Source organism: Danio rerio, chromosome 12 (assembly GCF_049306965.1).
Source record: "Danio rerio strain Tuebingen ecotype United States chromosome 12, GRCz12tu, whole genome shotgun sequence".
In the NCBI taxonomy this organism is placed as follows: Eukaryota; Metazoa; Chordata; class Actinopteri; order Cypriniformes; family Danionidae; genus Danio; species Danio rerio.
In genome coordinates, this window is record NC_133187.1 from 22,364,301 (window position 1) to 22,388,438 (window position 24,138).

The 24,138-nt window shown below is 35.1% G+C and overlaps 2 protein-coding genes across 3 annotated transcripts; both read left to right on the forward strand.

Annotated features, from left to right (window-relative positions):
• The first annotated feature begins 1,863 nt into the window (after positions 1-1,863).
• Positions 1,864-9,438, forward strand: si:dkey-220f10.4. 2 transcript variants are annotated; one of them, XM_003199599.7, is made up of 13 exons: positions 1,864-1,949; positions 2,036-2,085; positions 2,359-2,515; positions 3,736-3,975; positions 4,054-4,173; positions 4,314-4,448; positions 4,522-4,706; positions 6,001-6,159; positions 6,258-6,370; positions 6,449-6,563; positions 6,737-6,835; positions 8,752-8,923; positions 9,019-9,438. In XM_003199599.7, the coding sequence occupies exons 2-13, from the start codon at positions 2,044-2,046 to the stop codon at positions 9,150-9,152; spliced, it is 1,671 nt and encodes a 556-aa protein (XP_003199647.1). In that variant the 5' UTR covers positions 1,864-1,949; positions 2,036-2,043; the 3' UTR covers positions 9,153-9,438. The 2 variants fall into 2 exon arrangements, with proteins under 2 accessions (XP_003199647.1, XP_005160427.1); XM_005160370.6 differs by having other exon boundaries at positions 4,317-4,448.
• A 1,734-nt stretch (positions 9,439-11,172) lies between these two features.
• stx4 (syntaxin 4) lies at positions 11,173-23,717 on the forward strand. The gene is given in 11 exon segments (NM_200221.1): positions 11,173-11,356; positions 12,467-12,574; positions 13,327-13,426; positions 13,571-13,645; positions 13,754-13,824; positions 13,932-14,040; positions 19,079-19,152; positions 21,249-21,386; positions 21,496-21,606; positions 22,616-22,692; positions 22,859-23,717. Coding segments are annotated over 11 exon segments (894 nt in total). The 5' UTR covers positions 11,173-11,326; the 3' UTR covers positions 22,860-23,717.
• The last annotated feature ends 421 nt before the right edge of the window (positions 23,718-24,138 follow it).

Here is a 24,138-nt window from a genome sequence, read left to right on the forward strand (position 1 = left end):
GGGTCCCAAAAGTTCTATAAGTTGCACTTTATTATTTTTAAATTAATATTTTGCTGTTTTTTCTTGTATCTTTCTATCTCCTTTTCTACATTTTATCATACTTCATTCATTCATTCATTCATTCATTCATTTTCTTGTCAGCTTAGTCCAGGGGTGGGCAAACTCAGTCCTGGAGGGCTGGTGTCCTGCACAGTTTAGCTCCAACACTAATCAAACACACCTGCTTGTAGATTTCGAGTGATATTGAAGACACTGATCAGCTTGTTCAGGTGTGTTTGATTAGTGTTGGAGCTAAACTGTGCAGGTCACCGGCCCTCCAGGACTGAGTTTGCCCATCCCTGGCTTAGTCCCCTTATTAATCAGGGGGTCGCCACAGCGGAATGAACCGCCAACTTATCCAGCTAGTTTTTACGCAGCGGATGCCCTTCCATCCGCAACCAATCTCTGGGAAACATCCACACACACACACTCATACTCATACACTAAAGACAATTTAGCCTACCCAATTCACCTGTGCCGCATGTCTTTGGACTGTGGGGGAAACCGGAGCACCCGGAGGAAACCCACGCAATTGCAGGGAGAGCATGCAAACTCCACACAGAAACGCCAACTGAGCCAAGGCTCAAACCAGCGACCTTCTTGCTGTGAGGTGACAGCACTGCTACGCCCCCATTTTATCAAAATGCAAAATAATAATTGCACGTAAAGCACCTTGTAAAAACTTTTAAAACCATTAGTTTTTTTAAGATGAATTCACAACTAAAACTAATAACTGAACTATATTGTTTTAAAAGCTAAATCTTTACTGATTTGACTGTTGGACGGGTCCATCATGATTAAATGTGGGGGGACAGGACACATTTGCTCAGCTGTAATAATTATGTTCAAACTGAAATTTTCAGACTCTTACCGTACAAAATATAATAAACAATGTTATATATAAAATATAGGTATCATTGGTAATTGTAGTTATTTATTTGGGGGGTTACTTGTAGTTTATTTTAAACTGCATTAAAGCAAGATGTTTTTTAGTTGTAAACCATTGGAAAAAAAAACATAATTTAAAAAGGTTCAACAATAACACCGTTTGTATTTGAGGTTTTTAGAAAAGTTTGAATAAGCAAATTAGGTATAATCTAATTAAATATTCATATATTATGGAAAAAAAGAAAAAAATTACAATATCAAGTTTTTTTGATACTTTTATTTTTTTTATCGACTAATATTACTGTAGAATTTTCTTGACATTTTAGAGAGTTTACACAACAAATAATACTTATCATATGTTTTATTTGGCAAATGTGTGAAATAAAGATATACTTTCTAGAAATCAATTCAGAAAATTACATATTTCAAATTAAATTAAAGTTCTGCTACAAGATTGTCTCAAGTGAAGAGTTTTGGCTCAGTGCATGAGGGAACAATGTTTTGAGGAAAAAATCATGTACAGACTCAAATGGATAATAATAATATAAACAAATGAATAATGATCACTTAAATGTGCAATTTGTGGCCAGAATAGGTCAAAATTTCAAAATAAAGCTAATAATCAAGAAGAAAGAAGGTTATTTTATATTCTTATATAACTCTTTAATATTTCACATATTATTATTGAATAAAATAATCTTGGAATAAAAGAGTCTTGTGTAAAAGAAAAAGACAAATTTTTGTTGGTATAATGCAGAAATACATAGCAATTTTTGTATTGTACAAACAATAGCATGTAACATTTAGCACTTTAGAGTCATAAATAGCATCTGATGTCAGTGATGATGAAGGATCCATTCTAAATGGCGTCTCAGTGGAGCGTTGAGTGTAAGAACTTTATCCTCTATAATCTTCTTTAGCTTCTGTTGCTCGCAGGTGGGGATGTCAGATGGAGCCACTGAGACAAACGGAGAAACAGTGCCTTTTATTTGATAGCTTGATTTGAGCATGTATTCTGAACGGTGAGCTTCAAACAATAACAAAATAGCAGATCAATAGGATGCATTATTTATTAATGCTAAAATGTTGATAATTGTATTTTTTCCAGCTAAAGAAATGGAAGATGCAGAGGTTCGACAACAGAAGCTGGACAATCAGGTAAGATTCTAATAGATGAGTATATTTTTATTAGACATTTTCTCAAATTTGTTTTAATGTTATAAGAATAAAATGAATTTTGATCATTATTATCGTAGGTTACTTCGTGCTTAAAGAATGGAATCTAAGCACAAATAATGTTGTGAGGAAAGAATAGAAACTATATTTTTATCATTGTTTTGGAGAAATGTGTCTATACTGATGCCATTATACTGTGATTGTAATGCATAAGTGGATGTGTAACAACAGTTCATATCTTGTCAACTCTCATAGCGTTCACTTTTAATCAAGAAACAACAAAGACGAAGGGCAGATGCCCGGATGGTTACAGCGAATCCTGACATCTGTTCCAAGACACGCAAACAGAAACCTGAGTGTGACGATACTGTTTTATTGATAAGCCAATCTCAAAGCAATACTTCCCTCAATGGTTTGTACACACTTACACTATATAAACCGGAACCTCATTGCTAACATAACATCCATCTATCTATCAATCTACACTCAACAAAATTGTAAACGCAACACCTGTTGAAATTGCACCCATTTTTCATGAGCTTGAATGGCCAATTTCAGATTATTGTTCACACATTTGTCAAAATCTATGATACAGTAGTTTGTGCTTCTTCTTTGTCAATCAGTCGATCCACCTTACAGGTGTGACATATCAAGATGTTGACAGCATTATGATCAATATATTCAATCCATATCAACAGCTCTGTTGGACATTCCTGCAGTCAGTGGTATCTCTCCCTCAAAAATTTTGACATCTGTGGCATTGTGCTGTGTTATAAGAGTTGCACATTTTAGAGTGGTCTTTTATTGTGGCCAACCTAAGGCACACCTGTGCAATAATCATGCTGTGTAATCAGCATCTTGATATGCCACAGCTGTGGGGCAGTGATGAGAAGTTTGGATCTTTTCCACAAATCCTTTGGATCCTTTGGACAGCTCATCTCAATGAACCAGTTAAAAATAATACAATGTAATCATGTCATCCACAATGATGTAATCAATCCTCTCATGTTAGGACTCAACATATCAAAAATATATAGTCAGCAATCATAATTTCAGTCAGTTAAAACATCACCAAAAGTTTTGCAGCCTGAATGAAGCATGATTCACTGACTATTTTAATACCACTATGATTTTCTGTTATGAAATAAACTTATGTTTCGCCAGATCCTTTCAGTCTTTGGCTTACGATTTACTGTTTTTACAACAGCTTAGTCAGTTGTCCTAGTTTGGTTGAGACGGTACTGTAATACTATGTCAGTCACAACAGGCTGTGATGCACTGTTTGTGTTCAGTTCACCACCTGCTGAATCACACATATGCAGTATTACCAGTTCACCTAATCTCACATCTGATTTAGTAACTGAATAACTCAGGAAGTTAGTTTATTTCAAGTCAGAGGGGGTATCAGGCATGTTAAAAAAATTATTTGTAGATAAGGGCTTACTGCAGAAGCAAACTTTTTAAAATGATTCAGTTCGATTCGGTGAACTGATTCATTTAGAAGATCTAAGAGGTGGATGGATTAAGTACTCACTAATACATATTTAGAACAATATTTGAGACAAATAGGCCTTTTGTGTGCATATAAATTGTCTATCTGTCTGTGTCTGTATCTGTCTTTTTTAATATCAGACACACAACCTGAGCATATTTATGAAAACACAGTGGAGGAGATTTGTTTGGGAGAACTGAGTGTTTCATCCAGGACAGAAGAGGCATCAGAGGAAATTGCTCAGACTGTCCCGGTCATCATTAAGAAAATCGATCTAGAGATCAGCCCGAAGCACAGCACTACAAGCACTTTAGACACAGACGGCCAGGCAGATGAAAAGAAAACAAAGAAGAAGGGTGTGAAAAAGGGACAAACTAAACGTAAGTAGTTTTTTTCTGTTTTCAATCACACCTGTTGTGTCTGCCTTAGTTTGATGAGTCTATTTTGTTGAATTCCAGTACTTGAACCAAAAGCTGCACTGGAGGTGGAGGAAAATGAAAAGAAAGAGAAGAAATCTGTGAAGAAGAAGGAAAAGACAAATGGAACTAAAGGGAGAGCAAAGACAGGGGAACAGTCCTGTAAGTTTACCGGAGATGTGTGTCTATTGTTAGGCTTGACACAAGTTAAAGGCCATTTCCTGAAGCGCAGCTATTCATAAATAGGAAATAATTGGACATTGGCATCGTTAACATTCCGATTTTTGTATTTGTCCTCCTAGCAGTTCAGACTGATTCAGTTGTGGATTTCTCCATTAATGAAGAGAAAAAACCTGAATCAGAGAGTGAAGATGAAGGAAAAGACTGGTCAAAGAGCCCTGTTCCTCCTACACCAAAGAAAAAACAAATGAAGCCAAGTAAACGAAAAAAAAGTAACTTTTTGTTAACGATAGTGGCCTGATTGGTAAAATGCTATTTCTGTCATTGCAGTGAGATGTCATCTCAGTGACAGTGAAGAAGAAAACGATGAGAAAGAGGAGAAGGACAAGAAGAAGGAAGCTAAAAAAACACCAAAAAAGTCTAAAAAAAACACAAAAAGTGTTAACAGTCTTGCCTCTTTGAACTCCAACTATAAGGAGCACTCTTCTGACAGTGATTCTTCCGACATCGGAAAAGTGAGTATAAATTCTAAAACTCAGTTTATAATTATTCATTATATTGTTTTTGCGTATGCACTTTATTAGTTGTGGTCATTTGTAAATGTGATGTGGCTTACTTCATATGTCATCCACTTCAAGTTCATTCTTAGTTAAAAAAAAAAACTACTCATTCGGTGCTTGTCTTAAATATTAGCATAACATTTATATGTGTGTGTTTGTGTGTGTAAAATAATAAATGATAGTGTAAATAATATTCATCATTTTGAAGTGGATGCATGCATCTTCTCTCTTTAGTACAGGCTTAAAAAAGTGATTAAAGTGTATTTTTCGAGGGGGAAAGTCAGACTGCCACTCTCTGTTTCTTTAAAGACCTTCAATAAGGTGTGGTGCCGCTTTTAAGATTATTTGCTGGGTAACTTTTCTGATACTTAAATTGAGAATTTAAAAAAATATATATTTTTTATTCATGCCTTTTTAATTTATTGATTAATTTAATTTAATTTTATTTTTCCCACTATGGGAACTTTTGTTGAGTTTGCTGAGTGAGGGAAGTTTTTACTGGGTTAGTGTTAACATTTAAGATTTAAGTTAAGTATAAAATCAATATTTTATTTTGCTAATTGATGTTCCATGCAGAAAATATATATAAAAAAAAATGTATTAGTATATATACCACCTCTGGCTATATGCACAACAAGTGTTTTTCAGCCACTGATAAACTTCCGATTAAGGTTAAAGTGACTTTTTTCAATTTCATGAGGTTCCTTTTATAGCATCGATGTTGTAATTGAATTAAAAAATAATTTATTAAATAGACTTAAGCATTAATTTAGTTGTTCAAGCTTAAAAAGAGATGAAAGACTTAAATGCTTAAAAGGAGATGAAAGTTTAAATGCAAGTGCCATCAGGAGCAGCAAGTAAGTTCCGAAAAATGGGCAGCATGGTGGCAGAGTGGGTAGCACAATCGCCTCAACCAGCAAGACATTGGCATTTCTGTGTGGAGTTTGCATGTTCTCCCTCTGTTCGTGTGGGTTTCCTCCGGGTGCTGCGGTTTCCCCCACAAGTCCAAAGACATGCACTACAGGTGAATTGGCTAGGCTAAATTGTCCGTAGTGTATGTATGTGTGTGATTGAGTGTGTAAGGATGTTTTCCAGTGATGAGTTGCAGCTGGTAGGGCATCCGCTGCGTAAAACATATGCTGGATAAGTTGGTGATTCATTCAGCTGTGACGACCCCAAATTAATAAAGGGACTAAGCAAAAAGCAAATTAATGAATGAATATTCATATATTTGTTTTGTTTTGTCCAGTCGTCTCCCATGTCTTTGGAGGATCTGGAACAGTTTGCCATGCGTCCTGCTCCAAGAGACGTGACCATTCAGTGCAGGATCACCAGAGACAGGAGAGGAGTGGAGAAAGGGATCTACCCCACTTATTACCTCCACATGGAGAAAGAGGATGGGAAACGGGTTAGCAGAAATGTTAATAGAGAAATATTTGAAAAGCAATTTTACTTTTCATTTCTTAACACACCATTACTCTCTTTCCTTTTGTTTGGGATGGGCAGGTCTTTCTGATGGCTGGCAGGAAAAGAAAAAAGTGCAAAACGTCCAATTATTTGATATCAGTTGATCCTACAGATTTATCCAGAGATACTGACAGCTACATTGGAAAATTAAGGTTTGTGCCATAGCAGTGACACATCACAAATCTTTATGCTTGTGAAGCAAATCCTTAAAACATGGTTTGTCTTCTCAGGTCAAATGTCTTGGGGACTAAGTTCACTGTGTTTGATAATGGTGAGAATCCTGAAAGGAAACCATTTATTAAAGAAATGGATACACTGCGACAAGAGCTAGCAGCAATATTTTATGTAAGATGGTTGTTGTGTGCATTAGATAAAGTGTACAGTAGGTTTCAATTGTAATTAATTGTATTTGGTTGTATATTGTATTTAGTTGTATTTTGTATTAGTATTCACCATACAGTAATTTTATATGTTTTTTTTTATTGTAAAATTCTTACTTTTTCTTTAATGTCACACAGGAAAAAAATGTTCTGGGTTTCAAAGGTCCCCGCAAAATGACAGTAATTATTCCTGGTATGCACGAAAATGATGAGAGAGTCGTTATTCGACCAAAAAGCGTAAGTTGTTCATTAGTTAATAAAGTTTGGATGATCACTAATATAATAAACATGGAAAGATTTAATTTCAATTTTTAAAAAAATATCTTAATCTTTGCAAGGCTGCATTTAATTGGTCAAATGCTATGCAATGCCACATAACTATTGTGAAATATTAAAGTTTTATATATGTGTATATATTTATAAATGTAATGAACCATGATATGTTATTTTTCAGGATTCTTTGATTAATAGAGAGGTCAAAGAACAGCAATTACTTGTCTTTTTATTCACAACATTATAAATTTAATCAATAATTTATAAACATTCAATATCTCTTTTGATTAATTTAATAAATCTTTGGCAAAAAAAATTATAGTTTAAAAAAATACATTTTTATTCTAGATATCCTTACACTTTTAATGAGTAGTGTATAAGTATAATATCCTGAAATATTCAGTCCCTCCATCATATTGCAGGTTTATTTATTTTTCATTCATTCATTTTCATTTCGACTTTGTCCCTTAATTAATCTGGGGTCACCACAGCAGAATGAATTCAATTCAATTTAATTCAGCTTTATTTGTATAGCGCTTTTACAATGTAGATTGTGTCAAAGCAGCTTCACATAAATGGTCATAGTAACTGGAACAGTGTGGTTCAGGTTTTAGTGTTTAAGTTCAGTTCAGTTTAGCTCAGTTCAGTGTGATTTAATCATTACTGAGAGTTCAAACACTGAAGAGCAAATTCATCGATGCGTAGCTCTACCAATCCTGAACCATGCGAGGCAGTGGCGACAGCGGAGAGGGAAAAAAACTTCACCTGATGGGAGTGAAGAAAGAAAAACCTTGAGAGAACCAGACTCAGTTGGGCACGACAATTTTAATTTCTCCGCTGGCCAAAACTCTTGTGCAGAGCTTCATTCGCCGTGGTTGAGGCTGGAAGATGGCCTCAATGAAGACTCGTCTGTCCCTGGAGCGTCGCTGGAATCAGACTCATGTTCTCCACTCCCCACGAACCATCAGCGCAGCAGCAGCTCAGGATATGGCCTGTTCCCGGATATGGAATCCTTGGGATCATCCGCCAACTTATCCAGCATATGTTTTATGCAGGTGATGCCCTACCAGCTGCAACCCATCACTGTGATACACTCTCATTCACACACACATACATTACAAACAATTTAAGCTTGCCCAGACTTGTACCGAATATTTTTGGACTTGTGGGGGAAACCATAGCACCCGGAGGAAAGACACGCAATCGCGGGGAGAACATGCAAACTCCACACAAAAACGGCAACTGAGCCGAGGCTCGAACCAGCGACCTTCTTGCTGTGAGGTGACAGCACTACCTACTGTGCCATACTGCGCAATATTATTATTTATATTAATAATATTAATAAATCAGTGTCACAGTAGCACAGTGGATAGCACGATCACCCCACAGCAAGAAGCGAATGCAAGATGTGAAGTATATGTAAATGCAAGAGTGTATGGGTGTTTCCCAGTGTTGGGTAGCAGCTGGAAGGGCATCCGCTGTGTAAAATTTATGCTGGATAAGTTGACAGTTAATTCCTCTGTGGCGACACCTGAATAATAAAGGACTAAGCCGTAAAGAAAATGAATGAATATATAAATGATATTAATAATTTTTTTTATCTGTGGTCTAAAAATTATTGATTTTGTGATGCCTTTCCTCAACACTTTTGATATTATTTGCTTCAATTATTGTTTTTTTTTTTATGTGAAAATACAGACAAACCTTGTAAAATGTGAAAAATGTTTGATCTCAATAACTATTGGACTTGCAAAATCCTGGAGGGACGGAATATTTATAAATTTAAAAAAAAATCTTCTTATGAGTTTGATTCACTACTGATTTATTTGTATGTATAGTAATACCATATTAATAATAAAGATCTACTTTGCATGTTCCAGGAGCTGGAGTCTCTGCTCACCCGATACGAGAACGGTAATAAAGAGAATCTTGTCACTCTAGTCAATAAATCACCCAGCTGGAATGAGCAAACTCAGTCGTATGTGCTTAATTTTCATGGCCGAGTTACTCAGGCATCTGTCAAAAACTTTCAGATTGTCCATCCAGATAATGGTATGTGTTTTTACTCGCAAATTATTTATAACATATGACAATATTACAGTTCCCAGTTGTGATTTTTTTTTTTGTGGCTCAACATCTCTCTCCAGTGGACTACATTGTAATGCAGTTTGGCCGGGTTGCAGACGATGTGTTTTCCATGGACTACAGCTTTCCCATGTGTGCTCTACAGGCATTTGCTATCACACTGTCCTCATTTGATGGCAAACTAGCATGTGAATAAGCTTTGTTTATGTGTATTATCTGTTCTTTTGAAAAAGGGAAACTTAGCAGTATTTTATGTTATTCAGTCAGGAATGAAAGACGTTTAGATTTGTATTATTCGCAAATGATGGCAGTAGAGCATCAATCTGCTTCTCTTATTTTGTTCTTATATGTTATGTGGTTAATTTGCTGAATTCAACTATGACTGTTTTATAAGCAAATAATGAATTATGCCATATTGTTTTTCTTTGTTTACATGAGAAAATTAAATTTTTCGTGTTAAATAAAAAGTTATATAAAGCTAACATGGAATATTATCTTTCATAAGATCACATTCTTAAGAGGATATTTCACCCGAAAATAAGAATTCTGTCATCACTGTGTGCGTTTCTGTTTATGTTACCTTGCCAGTTCCACGCCACCCAATCCGCTCCAAGCTAGTATCGAACCGGCGACCTTCCGCATGGGATTCGATTGCTCTAACAAGGAGGCTTAAAACCGCAAAGCGCAGAGCTATAAAAAAAAATCTAATTGTTGGGTTTGTATGTGTTTACATGCTAATCAGTAAACTAAAATGGTACTTTGAAAGACTTTTCACTATAATGCTCTTCTGGGAAGCAAAAACTTCTTCATGTCATCACTTTAAAATCTCCAGTTTTGGTTCTTCCTGTCAAATCTATTTTTAGGTTTATGATTTCCAGCTTTCGATTTTCTTTTCTTTCTTTATACAATTACTGATCTGATATCCGTTAAAACTCGCAATTCTGACTTCAAAACTCAGATTCTTTTTGCCCCCTACTGAGTGATGCACCCATGTGGATATGTAAGCCCGTTTTCGCCACTGAGTAATTTTTTTGAAGTAGTTATTGCATTCAGAATTTTAATAATAATTCCTTAACTTTATATAGCACTTTTCTGGACACTCAAAGCACTTTACACATTTTTTGGGGGGTGGGGGAATCTCCTCATCCACCACCATTGTGCAGCATCCACCAGAATGACGGCAGCCATATTGCACCAGAATACACACCAGCTGATTGGTGGAGTGGAGATAGAGTTATGATGCCATGATGGACAGAGGCTAGTAGGCAGCTTTGGCCAGGATGCCGAGGTTAACCCCTGCTCTTTTTTTTCAAAGGACATCCTGGGATTTTTAACGACCACAGAGAGTCAGGTTTAACATCTCATCTGAAAGACAGGACTCACTGACAGTATATTAATGTACCGGCGTGTTAGGAGACATACAGACAGCAGGTTGAGCTGGTCTCCCTAACACACTTGTGGCAATAACCTACAGTTGCTTTCCCATGTGGTATCCCATCCAGGAACTGACCTGGCGCAGCCCTGCTCAACCATGAGAGTTGCAGAGGGCTAGCTGCCGGCAATGCTAATTATAGCTGGCTTTATAACTCTTATGTAATAGCTTTATATAATTGTGACATATATCTCAGAATGCTGTCTTTATATCGCACAATTGCAACTTTATATTTCAGATTTCTGACAAAACCTGTAATTGTGAAGTATATCTCAAAATTCTTGCTTTATTTATTTACTCAGAATTGTGACATTTTATATCTCTGAATTGTGACTTTATCCTAGAATTCTGACTTCATAACTCTAAATTGTAACTTAATCTCTGAATTGTAACTTAGAGTTCTGACTTTATGACTTATATGTGAAAATTATGTCTTTATATCACACAGTTGTGACTTTATGTCTGAGAATTCTGACTTTATAACTCGAAATTTTGATTTTAAATCTCAGAAATCTGAAACAAAAAGCGGGAAAAGATAAAAACTGTTATTCTCTGGCGGAAATTGGCTTCCTTAAATAGCCTCAGTCGTGTCGCTCAGTAGGGGGCAGTAAGAGCCTTGACGGATTTGTCAGACATCCGCAAACTGATAGAGAAGAAGAAAACGGTAAAGTCATATACAGCGACATCGCCCCACACTGATCTCTAAACATAACCAGAGTTTATCCATATAGCATAGATATACACAGCATCTCTCAGCGTCCATCAATATTCTGCTCTGAAAGTTATTTGTGGAAGTTGGCTGGCGTGAAATGTGACTTTCAATGGAAACTCCCTCTTATCTGTTGTGAGTTTTGCAAGTTTATGGTCAGGAGACAGATGAGCTACACCTCTTAAAAACGGGAACATTTCATCTGAGCTGGCCATAAAATACATCGAAAATGCGGGACCGGACCAAAGAACTGGGCAATGTGAGTAATTTCAGGGCAGTGCACGCAGGAAACCGGCTAACTGGCTAACGGGCTAATGTTATTCAGCGGATGTAACTACTGTCACCACTGGCTCGACTGCGATTTATTAACTCCTTCAAGGATTGTAACGAGTCACAATCTATAGTTGTGTGGCTTATTTTCTTGTGTTGGAAAAATATATGGTTAAAGTCCACGAACGGTAGGCTAACACCCTCTTGCAGCACCAGCGCTCTTGGGTAAACGGGGTGTAACTTTATTTAGCCTACAAATAAATACAGCTGCCATGAATGGTTGCATTTGAATATTGATTTTAGTTTTTCTCACAAGAAAGTTAAGCGTTGAATTGGTACTTAACTTTTAGTTGTATTATTATTAATACACTGTCATTCGCTCGGCAATAAAGGTTTATTATCATCCGTTTGTTTTTTCACGTAATTGTGTTGTTGCAGTTTCTTCTGTGGGACTACATTTGCCTTTCGACAAACAAATACCTTTAAATGTCCCAAAGAGAGTCACAAAGGGTTAATTTCACAAAGTTTTTACACTAAATGTTGCACATACTGAAAAATATGAATCTCCTGTATATGGTTTTTACTTCGTTTTCCTGTAAAAGCAAAAAAACTATAATGTTAATAAATTCACACACAATAAAACACACTATCTGTCATGTTAACGTGTTTTTCCTTAAAGCTACTTTTTGTGTAATCCTAAATTAATTAAATTCAAATATATATTTTTCATAAAACATGTCAAGTAAATGTAAAATATATCTTGATTTAAGACTTTCACACATTTGCAAAACGACGAATATAGTGGAAGATGTTTTTTGTAATGTGATGAGAAGAGTAACATTTTTAATGGCTATTCAGTTTTGACTTTTTTTTGTAAGTTTAGAAATAACAGATCTGTTTACTTTTTTTTAAACTTTGAGGTATTATTTAAAATAGATATTTTGCTAACCTTATTTACCTTTATCTAAGCTGCAGAAACACTGTCTTGCACTTTGTATGGTGGTAATATTTTTAAAATATGATAACATACAATATAAAAATTTATTAATAACAATATTCTTAACTATATTCAGTGTCGTATTGTGTACTCTTTTACTAGACTGCTGATGCCTCAGATGAAGATGAAGAAACCGTAGCTCTAATGATAAAGCCTGGATCTGGAACCTCAGCAAATGAAGACAAAGAAAATGAAGCTTTCTTTAAAAAGGTCATTGTAGCACGATTGCTCTCATTTTAACTGCAACTTTCAATACTTTTATGCACTAGTTTTAGGGATCTGTACAGAAGTAGCATGTTGTTTCTGTAATTAATGATTTTTGAACTGAAGTGTGTATTGTTGGTTCTTGTATAATATAATTTAGAAATCCTGCAATTCTGAACTGTGATTTTCTACACTGCAGGTTTCTCACAAATACTGATTAGTACGGTGGCTGAGAGCGCTCAAATGTACTGCACCAACAAAAAACACCAATAAAAAAGCATTTTTTATCAATTATTAATGCAAAAAATGTACAAACAACAAGGAACCTTACGACCAGGACATTAAAATAACCATCAGACAGCAACCCTGACAGGCTCTAAACAGGAAGTAGCTGGGTTTGTCTCTTTTGGGGTTCCCTGACACATTTCTGTCATGTGCTCTTTGCATATGTGCATGTGTTGTGAGAATTTGCTTACACATATTGTCAAACGAATGAACACATTTTCTTAGTTTGGTTTTTCTATATGCATATCTTAGCTTACAGTACATTTGAGCTCTCTCTCCACCACCGTAGATTAGGAACATGCACATGCAAACAGTAATAAAGGAATGAAGCTGTTTAGTGTTTGTGCAAACTTCATGTAATGTCAAACATTACACATAAATTACATTTGGGTCACTTGAATTCCATAACATTTGTGCTTGGAAAGTTTGCATTGAAACTTGACATAAAAATATATTTTCTTTTTTCTATGTAGGTTCAGGAGATTCGAGAGGGACTTGAAACTCTTAAGAGAAAGGTTTCCGAATTGGAGAACAAGCAGAAAACAGTGCTAGGAGTTGCACTTCCAGAGGACAGTAAGTAATTTAGCTTTCACTTGGGTTTTTTATTATTCATTTACATAATCTTATGTTGTGTGTGTGTATTAATTAATAATTATGAAGAGAGTAAGTTAAAGGATAGTGAGTGAATGAGTAAATTATATTTTTCTTTGAGCACAGGTATGAAAAAGGAACTGCAGTCACTCAGAGAAGACATCAAAGGGATGGCCAGCCAGATCCAAAAGAAATTAAAAAGTGAGACTGATAAATAAAATTTTATAAATGAAGCTTTTTTTTTGACAATCAAACTTTTCTGCTCAACCTAACAAATGTGAAAAATTAATCACTTCATTTACATCATAGGTCTTGAACCTAAGAAATTGGAAGTTGAAGAAAAATATATCCCAGTGAATGTAAGAATGAGGAGAACTCAGGTCAGTTGCTTTTATATTTCATGTTTTAATAAATAATTAAACTTAAACAGTGTTGTTTTGCCTGAGAATAATCTGATCTTGTATGTCTCCTCATCATTTTTTGAAAGCATGGTGTTTTGTCCCGTGAATTCCTGGAACTGATGGGTCGCTGTAATACAATTCAAGCCCAATACAGAGACCGAAATGTGGAGAGGATTAAAAGACAACTCAAAATCAGTATGTGCTTATTCTGCTGTGCTTTTTTTCATTGATCTTATTAGCATTCTTACAAAGCCATCTTTTTAATGCACTGTAAGGCCTGGGACACACCAAGCCAATGGTCTGCTGTTGGACTTTGTCTGTCCGTTGATCAGGCTAGTTGGTTTGGTGTATTCTACGTGTCGACTCTCGCCGGGTTAACATTGTTCAATGGCCTGATTCAGTGTCTAGAATCGATGTCAGACCATAAGCTGAAGAGAGTACACTGACTGGTTATTCAGGAACGAATCAGAGCACGCGTGTGACATAGATAAGTCGTCTCCTTGGAATTATAAGGTTCTATCTGCATTCTGAATGATTTTGAAATATTGAACTTCAAAGTTTTTGCATTCCATTTGTTTTTTTAATTAAAAAGTCTTAACATGTAAACAACTAATGAAGAACATACCATGATGTTAGTAAGTTGTCATTTAATTAGAATATGTCAATAGCTCAATTTTGACAAAAATGTCAGATAGAACCTTATAATTCTAAGGTCACGAAGTGTTGTAGCAGGTAAACAATTCAAGTCAAGAAGGAACACTAAAAGGCTGGATGTAATTTCAATAAATTTCTCAAATATTTCCAACAATAATGCAATGATATGAATTATTAGATTATCAGACTGTTGCGCAGGCACAGAACGCGGCTATCATTTCAATGAGCTTTCGTCTGTTTGGTATGGTTACTCGCAGATTTTTGGGTCCATCAAGAACCTATGCAAAGTGACGAAACAGTTGGGTTTCATTAGCCGCATTTCCACTATCGGGCCAGTGCGAGCCAGGGCTTTTATCGGGCCAGGTCGGGCCAATAGCCCAGGAGGTTGAGCAGTGAGGCCGAAATCATGTCGCGTTTCCACTGTCGGGCTAGTAGCTCGCAGCACGTCATGCAAACCCAGCCCTCAGAACATCCTCCTAATCGAACGTCACCCAATCCGCCCACTTCAGCAGGAATCAGGCAGATAAAGCACACCACATGATTACGAAACTATTAAAATTAGGACAACCAAAACAAACAAATGACATGTTACTGTACAGCAGTACAATGTATGTCTATACAGAGAGTGCAGAATTATTAGGCAAGTTGTATTTTTGAGGAATAATTTTATTATTGAACAACAACCATGTTCTCAGTGATCCCAAAAAACTTATTAATTTCAAAGCTGAATATTTTTGGAAGTAGTTTTTAGTTTGTATTTAGTTTTAGCTATTTTAGGGGGATATCTGTGTGTGCAGGGGACTATTACTGTGCATAATTATTAGGCAACTTAACAAAAAACAAATATATACCCATTTCAATTATTTATTTTTACCACTGAAACCAATATAACATCTCCACACTCACAAATATACATTTCTGACATTCAAAAACAAAACAAAAACTAATCAGTGACCAATATAGCCACCTTTCTTTGCAAGGACACTCAAAAGCCTGCCATACATAGATTCTGTCAGTGTTCTGATCTGTTCACCATCAACATTTCATGCAGCAGCAACCACAGCCTCCCAGACACTGTTCAGATGTGTACTGTTTTCCCTCTTTGTAAATCTCACATTTGATGATGGACCACAGGTTCTCAATGCGGTTCAGATCAGGTGAACAAGGAGGCCATGTCATTAGTTTTTCTTCTTTTATACCCTTTCTCCCCAGCCACGCTGTGGAGTATTTGGACGCGTGTGATGGAGCATTGTCCTGCATGAAAATTATGTTTTTCTTAAAGGATGCAGACTTCTTCCTGTACCACTGCTTAAAGAAGATGTCTTCCAGAAACTGGCAGTAGGACTGGGAGTTGACTCCATCCTCAACCCGAAAAGGCCCCACAAGCTCATCTTTGATGATACCAGCCCAAACCAGTACTCCACCTCCACCTTGCTGGCGTCTGAGTCGGACTGGAGCTCTCTGCCCTTTACCAATCCAGCCACGGGCCCATCCATCTGGCCCATTAAGACTCACTCTCGTTTCATCAGTCCATAAAACCTTAGAAAAATCAGTCTTGAGATATTTCTTGGCCCAGTCTTGACGTTTCAGCTTGTGTGTATTGTTCAGTGGTGGTCGTCTTTCAGCCTTTCTTACCTTGGCCATGTCTCTGAGTATTGCACACCTTGTGCTTTTGGGCACTCCAGCGATGTTGCAGACCTGAAATATGGCCAAACTGGTGGCAAGTGGCATCTTGGCAGCTGCACGCTTGATTTTCTCAGTTCTTTGGCAGTTATTTTGCGCCCTTCTCATTACAGAGATGCACATCTAATATTCTTAATTGGTAGTAGGCTTTCGAGCCTATACAGCTTGGAGTAAGACAACATGCATAAAGAGGATGATGTGGTCAAAATACTCATTTGCCTAATAATTCTGCACTCCCTGTACACACATGCCTGTGTGTTCTCATTCATCGTATTCATTTACTCGCTGACCGACTGTTGGCATCGAAATCCAGTGGTCTTGCCACTAACGAAGGGACCCAGCGCAGGGAGCGCACACATCCATAATATAAAACCCCATATATAAAATTCTCCGTTAATAACTCGATATAAAATGTATTTTATGACATCCTCAGTTAGACAGACGATGTCCAACATTCATCCCAAATGCTCTGGAGAGAACTGAAACATGAACTTTTCCATATAGGCTTTTATGACACTTAGGTGATTCCCTTTATTTAAAGATGTTGCTTATCATATCTTAAGTAAAGGAAAGTGTTAAGTGTTTCGGCACATAAGAGCAGTACGTAATAAAATAGCCTATATTTCGTTGCGCTCAGCAGCTATGCACTAAGCTCTTTATGTACTTAAAATTTCCTTTTTTAATTTTACCACGTCATATAAAAACATACACACTTGTTTGAGGACACAGAACACATTTTGAACTTGCAATTTTCCCCGATGCGTCAAAAAAGTGCTGCGCAGCTGCAGACAGAAAAAAAGGTTGCCTAGTTTTTGCTTTCACTCACCCCGAAAATGCTGTGTTTGCATGATTTGATTAATATCATCGTATCCAAATACTTTATAAACAATATTTAGAACATTCTCCGGTGTTTATTGTTTTTAGAAAATATCTCAAATCTTTTTTTTCAGACAGGCTTTTGAAAAATGAAAGTTTAATATGGCTTTAAAACAGTTTGATATTGTGCCTAATTGTTATAGCTAGCTTTTGTTAGTTTTATATTGGTTTATTTATTTAATGTGATTTTATTATATGATATTTGTAATTCTTTAAATTATTTCATTATAACTTAGGCTATTTTATCTATATGACACTATTGTTTTGAGCCTACAAATGTGGACACGAAATTTCTAAAGTTTAATGTCTTTCTGTTGTATTCATATAGTGTATTATCTCCAAAATAAATAAAAACAATAGCAAAGAAAAGAAAAATCTGCTCGCGGCATCAACAGAGCTGTGAAGGGAGTGCTCTTTTCCTCAGTCTCACACACACACACACACACACACACACACACAGGCATTTAAACGCGCACAAACGCACCTTTTAAACTTGACTGAAACTCTCGAAAACCTTTACTGTCTGCTGTGTCTTTAATATGGTGTAAAGATTATTATGCGTTATTGAAACATCAAGGAGGATGCAGCAAAGAAAAGTCATTTATAAATTAAAACTACTTTATTATTTTATATAACAGCCTTACATTAAAAAGAGAAACATAAGGGCGATCATACGCAAAAAGACCCCAGCCTGTAATTTGTTTCAGATGTTTCTTTCCCTTATTTATTTATTTGTTTATGTGTTTGGCGCATGTACTCATGTGCGATCGGAAAACTGTGCCCGCCTCTCCTTTCACTCCGCCCTGAAGCTGGCCCTCTTTGGCCCAAGGTATTCAGTAGCCCCAAGAAAGCCCCGATTTGGGCCGATTAGGCCCCGGAAGTGACGGTGGAAACGCGACTGGCCTTGGCTCGCCCTGGCTCGCTCGCTTTAGGCGCGATAGTGGAAAAGCGGCTATTGGTGCCAATCTTTTGGAGTCAGCTTGGAGTGTAGTATTACACAGAAATGATGGTTCAAAACCATTGTACACACACTATTGAAGTCAAGCTGCTGTGTTTTTTTCTATACAGAAAAGGGCCAAAGTGCTGAAGTTGCTTCTTTTTTCTTAAAGTAAATTGGCATTGGTTTGATATAAATTAAATTATTAATATTACAACAACCTTTCCCACTTTTTGTTTTAATGATGCAGAGAGAGAAAGAGATATATTTCTTGCATAGAACTAATATTAGAAATAATACAATGTTTATAATATTAAATATAGTAAATATTAAATATGAAATAATATTTATTGGTAATTTTAAAGTCCATGATTGACCAACTATTAATTTAGTTGCTTTATTTTATTTTTGAAAATAATTATCAATGCTCGGATATAAATAGCACAATTAGCATTTTGGCCTTCATAACCTGTTTTATGAGAGATTTATTTAAAGGTGTTTATAGTTACAACATCTATCAGGTTAAATCACATGTAACATTCAAATTACTAGCAAGTAAATTGGTGCTGAACATCTCTCTGATGTTTTATTAATTGTTGATCCTTCTAACTGCCATTTCCCATTCTGTTTGTTTGTTTTGTTTGTTATCTTGCTTGCTTTTGTTCTATGGTTCTTCTAGTGGTCTATCTATTTTCTGTTCTGTTGTTGTTCGTGTTCTCTTGTTTTCATTCTATTCTTTTTTTTCTGTTTATTATTCATTGTTATATGGATAATTTTATCAGATTTTTCTATTTGTATTTGTATAAATTTCTATTATTTTTTTCTGTTGTCCAGTAATTCTCATTCTATTGTTTTTTCTGTCATTTTTTTCAGTCTTATTTTGTGTCTGTCATTCTATCTGTCGTGTGTGTCTTTTCTGAGTCATTAAACATTCCATTCATCAAACAATAAAATAAAACAAACGTTTCACTGATTAAAATAATTAAGCAGGACATCTGGTCGTAACATTTATAATCATTTCATGCAGTATAATATGTAGTAGTTTTTAGCATACAATATTTACTCACATTGTTTTGTTTGCAGCTGGAAACAGTGTGTCAGATGACGAGCTTGAAACTATGCTTGAAAGTGGACAAACAGATGTTTTCACACAAAATGTGAGTGATTTGTGTGTGTGTTTTTGTAAGTCTTGAAGTTATTAATTTCTTAGTTTCTACCTTAAAGAAGTCCTATTGTACCTTTCACACTTAATATTCTTTAGTGTGTAAAGTTTCTGAGCATGAAAGAAAATCTCAAATTAATTATTTTTTACCACCATAAGCAGTCTTTTTAGAACTTTGTAGCCTTGACCCATCTTCTAGCAGTGGTAAACTTTGCCTTGTTCTATAAATATATTTTCACTCTAGGACCCGATTATTTATATATATATATATATATATATATATATATATATATATATATATATATATATATATATATATATATATATATATATATATATATATATATATATATATATATAAATAAAGGTTACATTTTTTTGTTTGAAAATGAAGAACAAAGTTTAAAAGAACAAAGTTAACAAAAATGAAGAACAAAGTTAGATTATTAAAGGACCCTGAAGATGTTACATTTCGATGACAAAACACTTTAATACAGACTAGTAATTACAGACTGCTGCACAACATATTTTGTTAACGTTTCATTTTTTGATTGTTGTTTTCTATATTCTAACTCAGACTCATTAGCCGTGCAGTGTTGATTGCTTGGTATCAAACCCAAGAGTGGATTGTCGAACAAATTACCTATCTGTAGATAAGATATATAATTATGTAAGATAGTTCAAATTTACTTCTGAAATAATTCAGTCTTAATTGTTTTAAGTTCACGTATCAAACACTTTTGGTAAATTGCCCCCAGGTGTTTAAATTGACAAGGCTTTAAAATGTATAGATGTGTTTTTTGTTAACATGGTGTTTGATGCACAAGCTGTAATAGCACTGCCCACTTCTTAAAATGGAGTCAGGGAGATGCATCTAATTTGCATTTAAAGAAAAAGGCAGCATGTTTTAGCTTTCATTCAAAAAGGATGTACAGCAGGGGTGCTCAACCTTGTTCCTGGAGATCTACCTTCCTGCAGAGTTTAACTCGAATCTTGATTAAACACCACTAACTCAACTAAGTAGAATCTGAAGGAGCACTTGGTAATTAAAGACGGGTTTGTTTGATCATGGTTGCAGCTGAAGTCTGCTGGAAGGTAGATCTCCGGAAACAGTGTTGGGCACCCCTGATGTACAGCATTGTAATAAATGATGTTTGAGATATTTTGAGCTGAAGCTTCAGGGATTTTTTAGCTCCTGAGAGCATCATGTAAAAACATAATGGGACTCCTTGAATAAAACGGCTCACTACTAAGTAGAGCTGCACAATTCAGGCTGATCTAAATAAAACTTACCTTTTTTTACTTTACTTTTTAACATTGAGATTGCAATCCTCCAATGTATGATTCCAACATAATAACATGTAATGCAAAAGTTTATGACATAATAATAACTAAAGAATAAGCTTACATGGGTTTTCGAATCTATAATTCTTTTAGCGATTAATTGTGCAGCTCTACAACAGAGTGATATTTTTGACTGCAGTCTTCTGATTTCTTGAAGTCACTTTTAAAGTCTTTTCTTTTGCTTTCTCTGGAAATGGATATTTCATTTTGGTAAGGTCCTCTTTGGAACAAATGTGTTTTTTGATTATGTTAAAAAACATGTTTTTGATGATGTTGATTAACCTGTTTGTCCAATTAGAATGTGATCAAATAATATATAATAAATAATGAGATTTCAGTTGCATTTTCTGTGCCCTGATTTAGTGGGAAAAATGCTATATAAGTAAGCAAAGTAAAGTGTACAGTTAAAACTAAAGATCCAGGACATCTTCATAACTACTTTTAGACAATTGTATTTCAGATAAAAACAAGTCTGCTTTGTCAACATCATTAAAAGCATTCTTAGAGTAAATGCATCTGATTCTCTGTACCTCCTTTCTAGATTTCCACTTCCCTTTTCACAGATTGGTTACAGTGATTTTTACCCATCAGCACATTTTTTTTTTTTTTTTAAATCCCTTAACGCCCTTTGCCTGAAAAGAAAGCATCATCATCATGAAACATTTCACCATTGTGTTCTGTGTTCACCTCACAAGTAATGTTTAGTGTCTTTATTGCTGCTATAAAAATGTAATATTATTTTCCCAGATTTTGAATGATGCAAAAGCTACCAGACAAGCTTTAAATGAGATCGAGTCACGACACGATGAGATCATCAAACTGGAGAGAAGCATCAAAGAGCTACATGACATGTTTCAGTACCTTGCAATGGAGGTGGAAGCACAGGTGAGATGAACACACCGGCTATATTTACAGATCATTTATGTCCAGTCAATTCAAAAAACAATAATAAAAACTCATTCCAACTGTTTCTTTCCAATTTTTTACTTTTCAGGGTGAGATGGTGGACCGAATTGAGTCGAACATTAAAATGTCCCATGACTATGTGGAAAAGGCGGTTGCAGAAACAGAGGCTGCTGTAAAAACATCAAAAAAAGTGCAGAAGGTGAGTCAGCAATAAAAAACGCCATTTCCTGTTCAATTTGTCATTTTGATTGGCAAAAGTTTAGCATCTTTCTTTTTTTTTTTTTTTTTTTTTTGCAGTTCTAAGTTTAAATATAACAATTCTGACTTTTGAAATTCTGAGTTCTCAGTTGCAAGATATCGTTCTTTCTTTTTATTGATTTTATTTTATCCCAAAGTTTGAGTTTTTCAGTAATTTGTAGGAGAGGTGCACAACACCAACACCAAATCTAAGACAAAGAAAATATGAAATTACAAACTTATTAGGAGTTTAGGAGCTGACAAGTCTAGAATACTAAAACCAAACTGCTTAATTTTGAATGTAAACCTTAACTATTCTAATATAAGAAAATAAAATACAGTTCATAACCCTAACTTCCTAACAGATCAAAAGGTTTTCTCAAACAAACTGGCATCAGCCATTACCCTTTAGCAGACTGGGCTTTGATATTCTGCTACCTTCTACATGATGGCTGGAGCTGAAAAAGAGGATTGATCTTTGCGGCTGGTCTCTTATAGAGCAGTACAGACTTAAAGTTGGACTGTATAAAATAAACACCAAACTCCACAATTCTGTTGACAAGTTAGGCATTTTTATTCTGAAACAGTTAAGTTTAATGACTTTCTAACACGCTTAACTTTCATATTGAGATTTTGTTGTAATTTCAATTCAAGTTGTGACAGAATGATTGTTAAATTATTTTGTTATTTAATTTTATGTTATGGAAAATTGTGAGGGAAAAAAAGCATAAATATTTTATATATTTTCAATGACTCCGATCTTTTGGGAGGTGACTTTATTTCATCAATAGAAATAATAGAAAGAGATTATTAGAAGAAAAAGTAGTCCTTGGTGGTTCATTTAAAAAGTCAAAATGCCTATTGAGCTATTTAGAGTTAACTAAATAATACTCCGGCTCATGATGATACATTGAGGTCTTCTAAAATAAAACAAAGTGTCTTCACAACATTCTGTCTTGTCTTGTTCACAGAAAAAGATATATATTGCAGTGTGCCTTGCTGTTTTACTTCTTATAATAGCCATTTGCCTGGCTATCAGTTTCTCTTGGTGAGTCCAATCAAATAAATTTAATATGTATATATTACTATGTATTACTATATATATATATTACTATAACTTTATGCAAGTAATTGAGGTGAACTGTGATATAGTTGTATTGTTTTTTTTAATAATTACTTTATTTTAACAATGTTTTTTTTTTTTTCTTTAATAGACTTTTCTACCCACCAAGCACTGGGTTTTGTTCTCTAAAATGTTCTCCTGAAGTCCCTTTGCCTTCAAACATGCCCATGTGTTCACATGACCTTTATTGGTGACTCTTTTTTTTTTATGGTAGCTACATTTTCTGGAGTTTTTAAGTGTTAATCTGTTGTTTTAGGCTGCTTTGTCCTGCAAAGGACATGTTTTTCATGAAAATATTAGCTGCACTGCTTGGAAATTTTAAAAAGTTACATGGTAAAAACCTTTTGTATTACATCATTACTATATAGACTGGATTTAAAACTTGGTGGACTTTATTTGGCAGAATTCAACACTAAAGCATGATCTCATGTGGGTAGATTAAGTAAAAAAGAAAATGCTAATGAGATTCCTAATATATAAAACCTTTTTTTGGAGACAAGTTCGAGCTCAAGAGGGATGGCCTATTCATATTTGCCCTAATATGTTTATAAGATGTCTTTTGTTTTGTGTGTTTGTGATTTATGCCATTTCACACTTGGAATCCAATAAAAATGGCAAAAATAGGTCATCTGTGTATATATAATAAACTAATTTTATACTCTGCTTTGAATTTTAGTAACTACCATTCAGAATACTGCTTCTCATCATGATGTTGCATTCACTTGTGTATTTTACCTCGTTTTGTGCTCTGTCCAAGTTAAGACATGCATTTTTAAGAAATGCTTATGTACAGTTATTTGTTCAGTGCCTCAGTCTTGGTGCCTTTTCTTGACCAACAGTTAAAGTCACCAATAGTGCAGTTTATCTGCTTTCACTGAGGACTAACTGCCACATTTCAGTCATTCTGGTGTAAAATTGTCTTTTTTTTAAAATAAAGTACATATTATATATTTGATTGTTCTGTAGTATCTTTCCCTCCTTCATTTATTAGCAAGTGTCATATTGAATGCTTGCTTTGTAAAGCAAGTCAATCTGTATGATGCACTTGGTTTGTTTGGTGCAATTGTTAAAATAGATGCAATTTGATTTGTAAAAAAATCAGTTTTGTATAGATATTTGTACATAATTGCTCCAAACAAACCACTTATCTAGACTCATCCTGTTCCAGCACATACCAATGGTGATCTATCAGTCCCTGCAGAAATTTCAACTATAAGCAGATTTTTGGGATGTTTTTTTTCCAAAACATATGGCATTATTTCCTTCAGTCCTTTGTGTATTTTCTCAGGAAATTCTTGTAAATTCCTTTTTATAATAAATGTGTGTGTAAATACATTAAGTGTGCGGGTGCGGGTGTGTGTGTGGGTGTGG

Bases quoted from the DNA above. Each gene is read 5' to 3' on its own strand.
- si:dkey-220f10.4 (XM_003199599.7), top strand. From the start codon at position 2,044: ATGGAAGATGCAGAGGTTCGACAACAGAAGCTGGACAATCAG. The intron at 2,086-2,358 runs GTAAGATTCTAA...CAACTCTCATAG, and splicing joins AACAGAAGCTGGACAATCAG to CGTTCACTTTTAATCAAGAA. The intron at 6,371-6,448 runs GTTTGTGCCATA...TTGTCTTCTCAG, and splicing joins AGCTACATTGGAAAATTAAG to GTCAAATGTCTTGGGGACTA.